This window comes from Bufo gargarizans, chromosome 5 (assembly GCF_014858855.1).
Source record: "Bufo gargarizans isolate SCDJY-AF-19 chromosome 5, ASM1485885v1, whole genome shotgun sequence".
NCBI classification, from domain to species: Eukaryota; Metazoa; Chordata; class Amphibia; order Anura; family Bufonidae; genus Bufo; species Bufo gargarizans.
The window spans coordinates 33,984,544-33,999,638 of NC_058084.1; the positions used below are offsets into that span (position 1 = coordinate 33,984,544).

The following is a 15,095-nucleotide window of genomic DNA, read 5'->3' on the forward strand; positions in this document are numbered from 1 at the left end:
GGGTGGGGCCTAGTCCTTCAGTGCACCCAGGGGAGGGGCCTAGTCCTTCAGTGCACCCAGGGGTGGGGCCTACCCCTTCAGTGCACCTTAGCTCCTTAGTTTTCCAGTGCTGGCCACACCCCTCAGTGCGCTGAAGCCCTTATTGGCCTAGGGAATAATAGTCTTTTTTCTTGGGAACGCCGCAGTCGATTTTCACAAGACAAGTATCATTTTAATCAGCAGGATCAACCCCACCAGGAGGTATGCTCGATTTAATAGGGTTGATCCTACCAACATATGTTCTTTAAACATTCCAGTGGGCAGAGGTTGCATTAACGCCTGTACAAGCATCATAGACCCCTGTTCAGGCCATTTTACTCCCTGGAAAAAGTCTAAGGCGTACCAGTACCCCTTAGACTTTTCTCAGCTTTTCATCAGCGTGGGGCGCACTGTGAACAGCGAAGCTGCCTGTGCCCGCAATAACCAATAGCAAAGCTCCGGACAGCAAGGAGCTTTGCTATTGGTTAGTTTGGGTGGGCGCAGGAGCGATACAGGTCCTACATCAGGGGGAGCTGGCGAGCGCTGGAAGGAGGAGGGGGCCAGCTCCCGGGGGATGTTTGAGTATGGAGTGCTGGGGGGCGCTGCACAAGGACCCTGGCGGCAGTGGAGCTAAAGACTTGGCCCAGACATGAAGAGGGACGCACACCAAAGTGACATCAGCGGGTAACGTAACGATGTGTGTGATGTATGCAGTGCAGTGTGTGTGATCATCACATACTGCACTACATACATCACACACATGTATACATCACACGCTGCACTACATACATCACACACATGTATACATCACACGCTGCACTACATACATCACACACATGTATACATCACACACTGCACTACATACATCACACACTGCACTACATACATCACACACATGTATACATCACACGCTGCACTACATACATCACACACATGTATACATCACACGCTGCACTACATACATCACACGCTGCACTACATACATCACACACTGCACTACATACATCACACACACATGTATACATCACACGCTGCACTACATACATCACACACATGTATACATCACACGCTGCACTACATACATCACACACATGTATACATCACACGCTGCACTACATACATCACACGCTGCACTACATACATCACACACTGCACTACATACATCACACACACATGTATACATCACACGCTGCACTACATAAATCACACACATGTATACATCACACGCTGCACTACATACATCACACGCTGCACTACATACATCACACACATGTATACATCACACGCTGCACTACATACATCACACACTGCACTACATACATCACACACATGTATACATCACACGCTGCACTACATACATCACACACATGTATGTATCACACGCTGCACTACATACATCACACACATGTATACATCACACGCGGCACTACATACATCACACACATGTATACATCACACGCTGCACTACATACATCACACACATGTATACATCACACGCGGCACTACATACATCACACACAAGTATGTGGTGCAGTATGTAGTGAATGCAAGTGGTAAAGTACAGGGAAGATCCGCCATATTAGACTGGACTTTATAACTTCGCTATAATAGTTCTGCTCATCTAATAGAATAGAACAACGAACGCGCTGTAAAACGCTCATGTGTGAACGCAGCCTTAGGCCGGCTGTCTAGTCCTGCACCAGATTTATCAATGTAATCATAAAGTGCATTTCTTTATAACATAGCAAAATTGTGCAAAAATGGTGCCATATGTGTCAAAGTGGAGCAACGTGGAGTGGGGTCTTGGGTTCAAATCTGACCAAATGCAACATCTGCTTGGAGTTTGCTTGTTTTTGTGGGTTTCCCTCGTGCCGAGGCTTATCTCAGAGCCACACTAGCACGCCGACTCAAACCAGAGAAGCGCGGCTTAGGCAGACTTTAGTTTCTGGTGCTAAATGAAGTAATTGCTCCTGAGGAAGTGCGCTAATAGAGTGCACAGAAACGCGTCGAGCTCTTGATGGTATACACTTTTGCCAGCTTTTGCTGATGTTTGGCTGCTTATGAGCCATATCATCCGCTCACTACACTGGCTTTAGTGAGGCACCAATTAACAAGTGCACGGCCATCTTCTGGGTGATTATTCTGTATCCAGCTGCAACATTGTTGCGGTCACTGAGCCCGGTATTGGATACTTAGTTTTTTGTTCAGAGGTTTGATTCCATTGGCCATTTACAATACAGTGGCGCAGCACATACCATACGCCACGCAGTGCCCAGTGTGACTCATACACTACTTGTGGTTCAACCTCTGGAATGTTGGACTATTCAAATTAGAGGACTGTGTCCATCTTACTGGTAGACAAATAATAGAGTGCAAAACAAGTACTATACCCATGCCGTCACAGTGAGCTACACATTTTGTTTATTTGACCTCATAGTCAGCCCATTACACACACGTTTTTGTTCACGCACCCTTCTCTGTATTTTTTATATAGATGACTAAGGGTACTTTCACACTAGCGTTTTTCTTTTCCGGCACTGAGTTCCGTCACAGGGGCTCAATACCGGAAAAGAACTGATCAGTTTTATCCCCATGCATTCTGAATAGAGAGCGATCCGTTCAGGATGCATCAGGATGTCTACAGTTCAGTCTTTTTGACTGATCAGGACGGAGATAAAACCACAGCACGCTACGGTTTTGTCTCCGGCCAAAAAAACACTTGCCTGAATGCCAAATCCGGCATTTTTCCCCCATAGGATTGTATTAGTGCCGGATCCGTCCTTCTGGTCTGCACATGCGCAGACTGAAAAAAAGGGGAAAAAAATAAATGCCAGATCTGTTTTTCCGGATGACACCGGGAAGACGGATCCGGCATTTCAATGCATTTGTAAGACGGATCAGGATCCTGATCAGTCTTACCAATGCCATCAGTTGGCATACGCTTTGACGGATCCGGCAAGCAGTTCCGGCGACAGAACTGCTTGCCGGATCACTCTGCCGCAAGTGTAAAAGTAGCCTAATAAAACATTGTTGTTTTGAGTTTTAACGTCCTACATTATATTTGTTTGATGTACTCCAGTTTCTGAAAGACATAGTAATAGGTTAATCTGAAATTTAGATTACGAGCCCAATAACATCAACGCCGGCCTTAATAACCCCTATAGCTGGGGGTGGATCCGCTGGAATTATGAAGAGGCGCTGGCCTCTCTATAACTTTGGCGCATCCAGCGCCAGTTCTAAATGTAAGACAGCTTCCTTGCTTTACATTTAGACCATATTCTACGCCTAAAACAGGTGTAGGAAATGATGAATGAGATGGGCCTGCCAGCCCCTCGCCCACTTTTTTAGACCTGGCGTGAGTGGGGGAAAAGTCACAGATTGCGTCGCAAATAAACTTTGCGCCACAATCTGCACCAGATTATGACTAATATAGACATATTTCTGGATAATAAATTACTATATATATATATATATGTAAAGTTAAAGGGAACCTGTCACCAGTTTTATGGTGTCCTAACTAAGGGCAACATAAATAAGTGACTGATTCTCTTAGCAAAATGCTGGGTCACTTTCTTTAATTGACCCAGTCAATCTGCCAACATCTTGTATTGAAAAGTTCCAGCTGATAATGATGAGTCATGAATATTCATGAGCTCCTGACTCTCCCCACCCACCTGCTGCTGATTGACAGTTATTTTCCATATGAATCATCAGCAGGTGGGCGGGGGAGTGGCTATAGCACTGAATTAAAAAAACGCTGGACTCACTGACATCACGCTGGACTCAAATCAGCTCATTAGCATGCGGCATCTTTGTGTGTATATTATGAGGTAACCATCTGTCACACCAGTAAGTGAATACATCTAAGGCACTTTTTAGTAGTTAATGATTGTATATAATTAGTTAGATTATATTCAAATATCTACATGACAGGTTCCCTTTAACAACTCAGGTAATTACATTGCCATATACTGTGAACATGTGGTAACAATCATATAGTAAGCTCATTTCTTTTGTACATTTTTTCAGACATTTGTAGCAGGCCTGAGCGGCCCTCTCACGAGCAAGACTTTTGATGTTCCAGAAAGCGGCGGTCCATTAACAATATATGAGGTATTTATGCGGCATTTGTATGATATTTTGTATGTATTTTGAGTGGTAAGTACATAGGGGATTTTGTCAAAACTGATTTGTTACTCACCAAATTTATTTATTTATTTTTCCTGAAAATATAAACAATAAATTAACATTTCTAGGAATTACAACAAATAGACTAGAACTAAAATGAATGTGATATGGAAGAAAACCACTAAAAAACATTAAAGGGGTTGTGCACAATGGGCCCCCCCCCCCGGCTGTACCTGTAAAGGGAAGCTCACGTCCGTGCTCCCCGCTCCTTCTCCTCCAGGCCTGTGTTGCTGCACTGGGCTTTCTCACTGTAAACATCCAGTTTGACATCACCTTCAGCCAATCACTGGTGGCGGCGTAAACCTGATCCACTTTACATCATGACTAGTGTTGAGAGAATTCCTTTGAAAACTTTATTAACAATACAGCCTCCGCCCTACTGTAAAATGTATGGGCTCCATGGAGGTCTTTGAGAACTTGCGGCTCGCGTCTATGACTTGACACTTCGTTTATTTTCATAAATTACCGTGTCAAAATCCAAAGCTGAGCTCAGCTCCCTGCCTCATTAACGAAGCCAAGTTCAACTTCAGATTTCGACACTGTAATTTATGCGAATAAATGGAGTGTCACGTCATAGACGCAAGTCTCACGATATTTGCCGCAAGTTCGCAAAGACTTCCGCGGAGCCCATACACTTTACGGTAGGACGGAGGCTGTACTGTTAATGAAGAGGATAAATCATCAGTTTAAACAAAGTGCAGAACCCCTTTAAGTGCACCAAGGGTTGGTCCCAGACACTCTGTGCACCCTTGCTTCTCTTGCTTTTCCCTTTCCTACATAGTCAACTTGCCTGGCCCTGTAGAAGGGTCACCTCAGATGTTTTGGTGCAGGAGAACCATTAAAATATAGCAGCTGCTGTGAAGTATGGAGGGTTCAGAGCACCATGTGGAACAGCCAGCCCCAGTTCAGCCCAGAGTTACTTGAGTCCCAGACCATGGATGAATAGCTGCCATCCTTGTTTTGTGTATAACATGTTCAAGTTCTGTGCCTTTGAGTCTACTGTGAGAACTGTAACCAGTGCGCTTCAATGCCTCTATGCAATAAAACCAACAAGCTTCATTCAGCAGCCTATGTCTCGGTAATAGCATCATACCTGTAATTTCCAAATAGAATAGCTCTCTCACCATTCCTTTTTCTCCTTTATTCACATCAATTCAATCAAAAACAGACATTTCAACACTGGGGCTCTCATCCCCAAAATCCGGCACTATGCTATTTTGCGTAGTAGTGGTGAATTGTAAATTCCCTTCATCAAGAGCAGGTCAAGAAGCAAAATCAATGTGACCATGACCCATATCGATGTATTATGTAAGCTGTGCTAGATCACTTTATGAAAGTGGCGGTTGTGACATGTGTATGGCGGGTTTATTTATTGGCCTCATAAATGTTGGGTGTGGCAGACTTGTTCCTGCTTGGTACTAAGAGAAAAATGTGGAGGGAAAGGTCTTGGGAAATAGGATACATAAAACACATCCATATATTTGCTCTTCTGTGACCCATCCCACTCTGTGCTCAAAGGATATTTGCTGAAAGCCTTCTAAAAATCACTTTTGTCAGTTTGTATAATAATTTATTAGTTAATGTGACATCACTGTTAATATGGCACTTCCAATTCTATAGAATCCGTAATAAAATCCAGCCCTACGGGGTAAGAAAATTAAGTGCAAGCTCCTGTCAGTAACCTGGCACAAGATCACACACATTACGTAGATTACAAAGACAAATGGAAAAGGAGGTCCATATATTTGTTTTGCAGTAGTAGGTGTGAACCGAGGTAGAAACAAATTGAAAACAACTTAGGGCCTGAGGGCCGGTTACCGCATTAGTCACTAAACACCAGAGCAGACTGACTTTGTAGCAGATGGTGCCCTGTGTGGTACCTTCTGTTGGCACCCCCCACCCATATGGCTACAAATTACTATCCTAAAGATGAGCTAAACAGTCGAGATTCGTTTCGGGTCTGATTCGGCAAATTGTTTTTTAAAGTTCGGTTCAAACCGAAATCGATTCAGGCCAAACCGAAGTTGCTTTAATTGCCCTGAAAGTTGGTATATAAACCTGTTATCTCTTTTCGTTTATTTGAATTTTTCCTTCCCCTCCCCAAGCTCTGGAACACAATGGCAGCAATAGTAAATAATGTCTGAGTGACTCTGACTACATAGCTGTGGGTAAACACACATTTGACGGTCTTATCATACAGTGTGTTTACAAAAGATGGCACATGTCTCATGGTTTTTCATATTCCAAAGCTTTCAAAAATTGTCCCTTATCAGGGGCAGATGATGTTTAAACACACATGCCATCCTCATCATCGTCCTCTTGCTTCTCCACATCAGACTTCGCTAGTCATCTTCCTCATCCTCATCTTCGTGATCCTCCTCTTCCATGGCAGATTACCTTTGTGTGTCCCCAACAGCTTTAGGGCAGACAGCAAGATCCATCACCTTCACATCTTCTGCCGTGGTCCCCTGCTGCATGATCGTCAATGTCTGTTCTAAGATTAATATGAAAGGGGTGACTTTGTTCATGTTGCAGTTGTCCCTGCTGAGACACTTTGTGGCCTCTTCGAAGGCCTTCAGCACCCAACAGGCATCTCAGGTGATCTGCAACTGCTTGACCTAGAAGCAACACATGCTCCCTGCTGCTGAGGCTGTGTGGGGCATGAAAAAAAAAATTGTTTATGGCTTTCTGCTGCTCTTAGAGACGCTCGAGAATGTGCAATGTCGAATTCCAGCGAGATGGCAAGTCACGGATTAAGTGTGTTGCAGCAGGTCATTCTGTTACTGCAGGTCCAGGAGAGCATTCTTCGCCACATAAGAGTGGTCGAAGTGCTTGGACAATCCCCTGGACTTTGTCAGCACCTTGCACAAGCCAGTGTACTAATTAGAAAGCACTGCACCACTAGGTTGATTGTGCGCCAGGCAGGGAGCATGTTTTAATTCGCACAGGTTCATGGCGGCCACAATGTTGCGCCCATTGTCGCTGACCACATTGCCCATTTGGAGTCGGCAGGATGACAGCCATCGAGATGTTTGCTGCTTGATGTACTTGGGCAACTGCTCGCCGGTGTGGCTGCTCTCTCCCAGGCTGAGCAGCTCCAACATGGCGAGCCAACACTTGACCTGACACCTGTGATAGTGCAGCGGCCTATTGCCAGCGTCTGGGGTATCGCCTTGCCCCTTAGGAGGTTTCTACGAAATATGTCCCTCTTATAGAGCAAGTAAACATGATGCCAGTTGCAGTTAAGCAACGAGCACATGGAGTCCCTTTCGTAGATGGTAGTGTTGGTACCCAGATGCAGGATTTCCAGAGTGGTGTACAGTGGCCTACAATGTCTCTGTAGATGTTGTATGCACGTGTCACGGTGCTCCTACCTGAATATCCTTGGATGCCAGACGTGGTGTAGTCTGAAACAAGTGCAAGGGGGTGAATAACTTGGATGATGAAGGAATAAGTGAGTCCAGACTTGTAGTAACGTTGAACACAGCTTTATTTGGCATAAATGATAATCCAAACGGTTTCCAGACTTTATCTTGGTCATCAGCAGGTATTAACTGAAGCTTAACTTTGGCAGGCAAATACTTCTGCAACAATCTCAGCTCTGCTAAGCGGTAGTTCTCTCAGCTCTACTATGTTGGCTGGCTTAAATAGGAACTTTTCCTCTTCTGTTGGAACTTTACTTAGCTGTAGTCTGTCTCTCACTTTAATCCTAGGAATCTCTTCCTTGCTTCAAGCTCACTTTAGCTTGGATATAGGCAATGCAAGCCCAGGAGTGGACATCCAACTATGTAGAACTTGCAGGCAAGGCCTGTCCATCAGGGGCTACTCTGAACTGAATCACTAACTAACTCCTCCCTCTCTAGAGTGGGCTGGAAGGGAGTTAGAAGGTTCCTCTCCAGGGAAATTATCATTGCCAATGTTGCTGCCACCTGCTGGTGAACCAGACACATTACACTTTAACATTGTTTCATAGGAAAATACATACACACATTGCAGGAAATGGTAATAAATATCTGAGATGACACAGGATCACACAATGCAGATAGTGGGGGGTACAAAAGGAGGTGGTAATGCCACTCTGGGGTATTACAATAGGTAGCAGGGGTAGTGCGAGAGACCCTGTGCCCAGCTGCTCTTGGGGATGAGAACATGTTCATGGAGGAGAAGGAGGCAGATAATTGTCTGGTGTGGGAGCCAGGCCAACAAAATCATGGGGGGTCAAAAGGACCTGGCCTCATTACCGGGGTTCTGCCTCACCGCTGCCAGAAAAAACATTGACCCAGTCCCTGCCCATAAGAGTTGCTCTCGGTGTCCGCCATGGTGTAAACCTTGACATACAGCGAGAATTGCAGGGAGCAGCCCACGTTGTCCCCTACTTGAGAGTACAATGCAGGGATCGCTTTTTGGGAGAAATAATGCCGGCTAGAAATCTTCCAGCAAGGCTGAGCCCACGCCATTAACTCCCTCCGCGCATCTACCGACCCGTGCAACTGCACGCTACCCCTGTCTATTGAGTGCAGCTATCTTCTATACTTTCTCATCCTCCCAAAAGCGGCAGCAGTGTGATAAAGGCCATATTCAGCCGAAACGTCACTGTATATAAAGGCCGCACTTCAATAAGACTCACCTTTTTTGCATCTTAACCGCTGGAGTTCATTTCATTATTATACATGGGGTAAGAACCCGACTCCAAGCAAATACTGGCAGCAGACTCAAGTAAATGGTACGGCAGCAACTGCACCGCCAGAAACTTGGCCTGGTAGGAATTAAGCTTGAGCACCGTCGAAGTGCTATGTATGTAGAGATGTTTCTTGGGCACACATTCTGTTATCGATGAGTGATGATGGAGCGGAGGAGGAGGAGTGTAAGCAGGAGAAACGGAAAGGGATGATGACGATGTGAGAGACACCATACTGCTCGTGCATGTGGCCTGGCTGGTGCAAGGGGAACCGAGAGAAGGATGGAACTCCTGCCGCGGTGAATGGCTGCTCACGGGATGGGGTGAAACTGCTTCATGTGGTTTAATAGAGCTGTGGAGATAAGCAGATATCTGCGAATGATTATGGGCGCGGCCATCTTGCCTGAACTTTTCTTAACAGCATTTAGAAAGCATTAAGAAAATAACTTTGCGGCAGCCCCATGGGCCATAGACACAATGGTCAGGACGGGACCTTGTTGACTTCTATGGTAGTTTTCTGGGCATGCTCTGTGACCTGTGCAGAGGTCATTGTACAAGGAAAGAATAGATAAGCTCTGACAATCACCTATTGTCTGTCATTCTAATCCTGCCTGTAATGATATCACCTATGTGTATAGATAAGCAGGTAACTGCAGTAAAGTGATCTGCACAGAAGAAGAAGTGGCGTCTATTATTAGTGTCCAGTGCCAAAACTGCAGGGTTTTATGGGTTTTGTTTAAATATAAATATTGACATGGAAAATTAAAAATTATATAAAAAATTCTTTAAACATAAAAACGTGATTAAAACAATAGTTCATTTTCTGACCACACTTTTCCCTTAAGAATGGTATTTCATATGCTAGTCTTAGTAAGAAGCATACTGGAGTAAGGTGCCCCAAATTTACTAAGTGGTGCCAGTTTCTCCTGGCAGTCTGTGTACCAAAAAAGCTAATCGCTTACCCTATTTATGAGGTTGAGTAGATTTGCGCTATAATTTATGCCAGTTCTTGGTATAAATTATAGTAAATCTGTTGGGCCGCAGGAGTTTGAGCCCTTTATGTGAATCAATACCCACTAAAATTGAAAAAAAGTCTCTTGTTTTTAAGCAAAATGCCAAATTTGAGACTTTTGTATGTGTTCATAGAAGGAGCAGTATGGCCACTTGCCAAGCAGATAGGAACCATAACAGCCAGTTAATTAGGTAAACCATCTCCATGCCCAGTGCCAGTGTTAGAAAAGTCATCCTCCAGTCACTTACTGTAGAACCTCTATTAGGAAGACATCGAAGCTTGATAGATTATTGGTCATCATATCTTGTACTTTTTGGAAACTGTCCAGGAAGTCTGTTTTAGCAACTATAAGGGTTTCTGCCTAACTACAACTCTTTTCTATGACTTGTGTAGGTGTGTGTGTGGAGGCAACAAATGTCTTATATGATGGAATTTGCCATTAAGAATATCTAATAAACTTCAGTTTTCTTCTAGTTTACGAAAAGCGACTCAAGGTCTGTAAGATTTGAACAGGAAGGTGTGAAGGATGACCTCATTAACATTGAACCTGATGGAATTCTAAAGACAAGAGATTCTCTGAACTGGGAGAAGAAAAAACTTTACACATTATGGGTAATGAGAATATGGAGAGTTTCTTTCCTAACTCGGAATATTATACATGTTTCCATGGGGCAACAGCCTTGAAGGGGTCATGTGATACAGAGAGTGGTGGCATATGGTTTGGATATGTCAACACTCTCTGTGGGTGGAGTCTGACTTCCAGACCTCCACCAATCCTCATAATAAAGGAGCCGCAACAGTAGTTAAAGGGATATTCTGGTTAGAACAAGGTATCCCCGATCCAGTTGATAGGAAATAACTGTTAGATCATTGGGAGTATGACCACTGGGATCCCCACTGATAACAAAAATGGGGGTTCCTTGCACCCGTATGAATGGAGCAGTAGGTTAAGCATGCACACTTTAGCTCCATTCATCTCCATGGGAATTGCAGAGATAGCAGCATATCTCCGGTAGTCCCACAGACATTGAATGAAGTAGTGGTGTGCATACCCACCCTACTGCTCCATATAAGATCTGGAGTGGCGCTGTGCAGGAGACCTTTGTTCCTTCTTTTTTGACAGATGTACAAAAGGGTAGACCCTAACTGATCACAATCCTAGCAATATGCAATAGCCTGATTGGATGGCAGTACCTCTTTAAAAGCAGCCCGTCACCAGGAAATTTAGTGTTAAACTAGGCACAATGTCTTGTAGGACTGAGTGAAATGTTAACTTTCACTTAGCCAACTGCTGCTTGATATGGGAGAAAAAGTGCCTTTAATCCATATGCAAATGAGCAGTTAAAGGATAACTGTCACACTTAGACCCTAATTTCAATTTTCATATATGTAGTCACTAATAACATGATATTCCAGAATCCGTTACTATTAGACTGGCTTACCCCATATTTAATAAGATTCAGCCCTTAGCAACCAGTCTGCATAAAACTGCAATTTCTCTATTCAGTTAAGATGGCCGCCACTGCCCTCCCCCTGAGGCTAATCCCGCCTGCCCTCACTAGCCAGTAACAATAGCCCCCAAAAGTGTCAGTAACCAGAGCCCTCCCCCCTAAAGGGTTAATCCCCTGCAGCACAAAGGGGCCCTCTTACCACATGTTGCTGTCATTTATACACTGAGCAGACGGCAGATCTCCCTTCCCTGGTCTGCGCTGCTTCGACTCTGCATTGTCCCAGTCTGCTGAGTGAGGGAGCGTCTGCCAAGCGCAGGGACAGGGAGAAGTGCACACAGCCCAGGCACTGTTATCAGCTGCTGGGGAGGACCTGGCTCTAAGCATTTACTTACAGTCCCTGGCTGTCTGTAATCTGACCTTGTACGCTGAGTGCTTCTGCGTCCTCCGTCCTTCAACACATAGACGGACCCTGCATAGCAACCTGATTTTAAGCACAGATAAAAGTAGGCAGTACAGGGAACAAAACTGTGGAATTAAGGGGTAATTGAGTACACAGTGAAAAGTTGAAATAGGGCCACCAAGGAGATATTAATCACCACAATCCAATACAAAAAAAAAAAAAAGATGACAGTTATACTTTAAGTGCACCAAGGGCGGGCCCAAGCAACTCTGTGCTCCCTCTGCCAGCCCCTCCCTCTCCTTTTTGATTGACATGGCCAGGTTCATGAATAGTCTTCTTGCCTGGCCCTGCTATTCAAGAAGGAGAGGGAGGGGCTGACAGAGGAAGCAGGGGGAGCTAGGGTGCACAGAGTGTCTTGGGCCTGCCTTTGGTGCACTTAACGGCTCAGTGGAATACTTGGGTTAACTCTGTGACCTATGCCATGTAGATGGTCACTGAGATGAGGGACAAATCACTGCTTCCGAATGTCTGGAAGATATCTTGATGGGTTCAATACAGTTTGTACAGTTGATGGCTACAATTCTGGAAACCTATGGATGAAATTTGTATCTAAGCCATCGTGGGCAGGGTCCTCTCTCCTTCTGTACCAGTTTGTAACTCGTCTTGTTCATGCTTATTGCATTTGTGTAGTATCGTGTATGTGCACCCAATTATCATATGTACAGCGTCAAGGAATGAATGGCACTTTCATTAAAAATTAATAATAATAAGTGATTATGTATGTTCTTCATTTGTAGGTGAAAACTACTGGCCATGACGGATCGTTGGTTGAAGGTCCATATAATATTACTATAATAGTACAGGACATCAATGATCATGCACCACAATTCAGCCAGGAAGAATATAATGGTGAAGTCAGAGAACAATCTAGGCCAGGTAAGTCATGAAAGGGCATTATTCGTATATGAGTAATGCCTCTTTTTCTTTAGGGTAGGATCAGACTTGGGGGGTGATTGAAGATGCATCTGAAAAGTGCACAGCCACCCTAAAGTCAATTGCATGTTTATTTTTAATGGCAGCACAATTGTGCATTTCTTGCCAAACCATGCAGCCATTAGCAATAAGCAACATCCGTGGCTTGCATGGCATGCAGTTTTTGGCTGCATCGTGGGTGTGTTTCTGCAGCATGTGTGGGTATACCCTTACTGGTTGGAAACCCAATATACAGTGCCTTAAAAAAGTATTCATAACCCTTGAACTTTTCCAAATTTTTTCACGTTACACCCACAAACTTAAATGTATTTTATTGTGATTTTATGTCATATGACAAACACAAAGTAGCAAGTATGTGTTAAGTGAAAAGAAGATGTCCTGTGGACAGATTCTCCCACCTTGTCATGGAACCATGAACCGGACGTACAACAAGAGATAAGTGGAAATAAGAAGGCTTTATTGAAAATCAAGCTGTAAGGCAAAAGTCCAAACGGATGGCTAAACCGAAGCAGGGTCTTGCGAAGCCAGAGGTCAGGAACCAGAAGGGTAGTCAGACGAAGCCTGGATCAGGAACCAGCAGGGTAGTCAGACGAAGCCTGGATCAGGAACCAGCAGGGTAGTCAGACGAAGCCAGGATCAGGAACCAGAAGCAGCAGCAGTCTTAGAAGCATGTGAACACAGGAGGACCAAGCAAGGAACTGAAGCCACAGACCTCCTATATATATGAGCTAGGCATCCAGCTCCTCCCAGTGGGAAGGAGAAGCCGCAGGGTGGGAGGCTACAAGAAACCCAGAAACCAAGATGGCCGCCAGCACATGTCAAACGAAGGAGAACAGCAAGAAGGTAAGACCATGACACACTTGAGCTGTGGATCTCTGCAGCTCCTCCAGAGTGACCATGGGCCCCTTAACTGCATCTCTAATTAGTGCTCTCCTTGTCTGGGTAGTCAGTTTACATGGACGGCCATATCTTGGTAGGCTTGCAGTTGGGCCATACTCCTTCGATTTTTGAATGATGGACTAAACAGTCCCTCATGAGATGTTCAGAGCGTAGGATTTTTTTTTTTTTAACATAACCCTGCTTTACATTTCTCCAGACATTTATCCCTGACCTGTCTGGTATGTTCCTTGGTTTTCATTATGCTGTTTGATCACTAATGTTCTCTATCAAACCTCTGAGAATTTCACCGAACAGCTATAGTTATACTGAGAATAAATTGCACACAGGTGGACTCTATTTACTAATTAGGTGACTTCTTATGTGATTTTATTTAGGGGTATCAGAGTACAGGGGGTGAATACAAATTCTCGCCACTTTTCAGATATTTATTAACAATTTTGAAAACCATATATCATTTTCTTTTCATTTCACACATACTTGCTACTTTGTGTTGGTCTATCAAATAAAATCCCATCAAAATACATTTACGTTTGTGGGTGTAACACGAAAAAATTTGAAAAAGTTCAAGGGGGTACTTTTTCAAGGCACTGTATACTTTTCTTAACATTCTCTCTATACTACATACATGATTTCATTAGTTTTACAAAATCAATAATTAGCACGTTTTTATGACCTATTTTTTTTCCTTAAAATATATCTCCACCCTTTAATATCATTTTATTGGTTTATCTAAATAGTTTCGTAATTTTGTGCTGATTAATATCTTTATGTATCTGATTCAGAGCTCCAAATTCCCTGCATAAAAAAATGATTTTATAGGACAATTAGCAGGCTGCTATTAGCAGTGGGCACTTACTGTATACTGTGTATACATTGAATGCAATAATAAGACAGTATGCAGTAAGCTCTCAAGCTCCCTCTAGTTCTGGCAGTGAGAGTCTATCACATAGTAAACTATTGTCATTGGTTCCAGTCCACATATACAGCTTGAAAAGCTGACCTTTGTAGCGTTTCCATTCCTCAGAAGAAGACATTTGAATCAATATGCTAATTAAGGCCCCAAGTACCCAGAGGGCGTTGCCAGTGCTCAAAGTGCCCAAGCCCTCTGCTAGTATGCCATTTCCTCTGAGTTGCCCGTGAATGTCCTCTGCTTCTCCTACTTATGTCACCCTTCTGCACAAATTTTTGTAAGAGCACGCACATCCTCCTCTTCCACTGGTCCCATAGTGCGCAGCTCGGCGACGCATGCACATTACATACTCTGATTCTGATGCCTACAGTAAGTATTATAATGCTCAGATGGGCCAGTGTTAATATGCGTCTGAGCAAGATTTTAAAGTCAGTGAGACAACCTCCTTTCAAATTATGCCCATGCAAGAAATCTATCCCTAGCTATATCCTTTTCTATGCCACATTGAATTTACGACCAGTTGACTGTTGTATGGGAGTGTCCCA

General features: G+C 44.0%; 1 protein-coding gene across 1 annotated transcript in view; it reads left to right on the forward strand.

The window, feature by feature from the left end:
• CDH17 (cadherin 17) overlaps positions 1 to 15,095 on the forward strand; it is a 90,864-nt gene that overhangs the window by 32,326 nt on the left and 43,443 nt on the right. Inside the window, exons 3-5 of the mRNA XM_044294564.1 lie at positions 4,048 to 4,131; positions 10,371 to 10,508; positions 12,545 to 12,683. Coding sequence (XP_044150499.1) covers positions 4,048 to 4,131; positions 10,371 to 10,508; positions 12,545 to 12,683 — 361 coding nt within the window. The remainder of the gene's footprint in view (positions 1 to 4,047; positions 4,132 to 10,370; positions 10,509 to 12,544; positions 12,684 to 15,095) is intronic.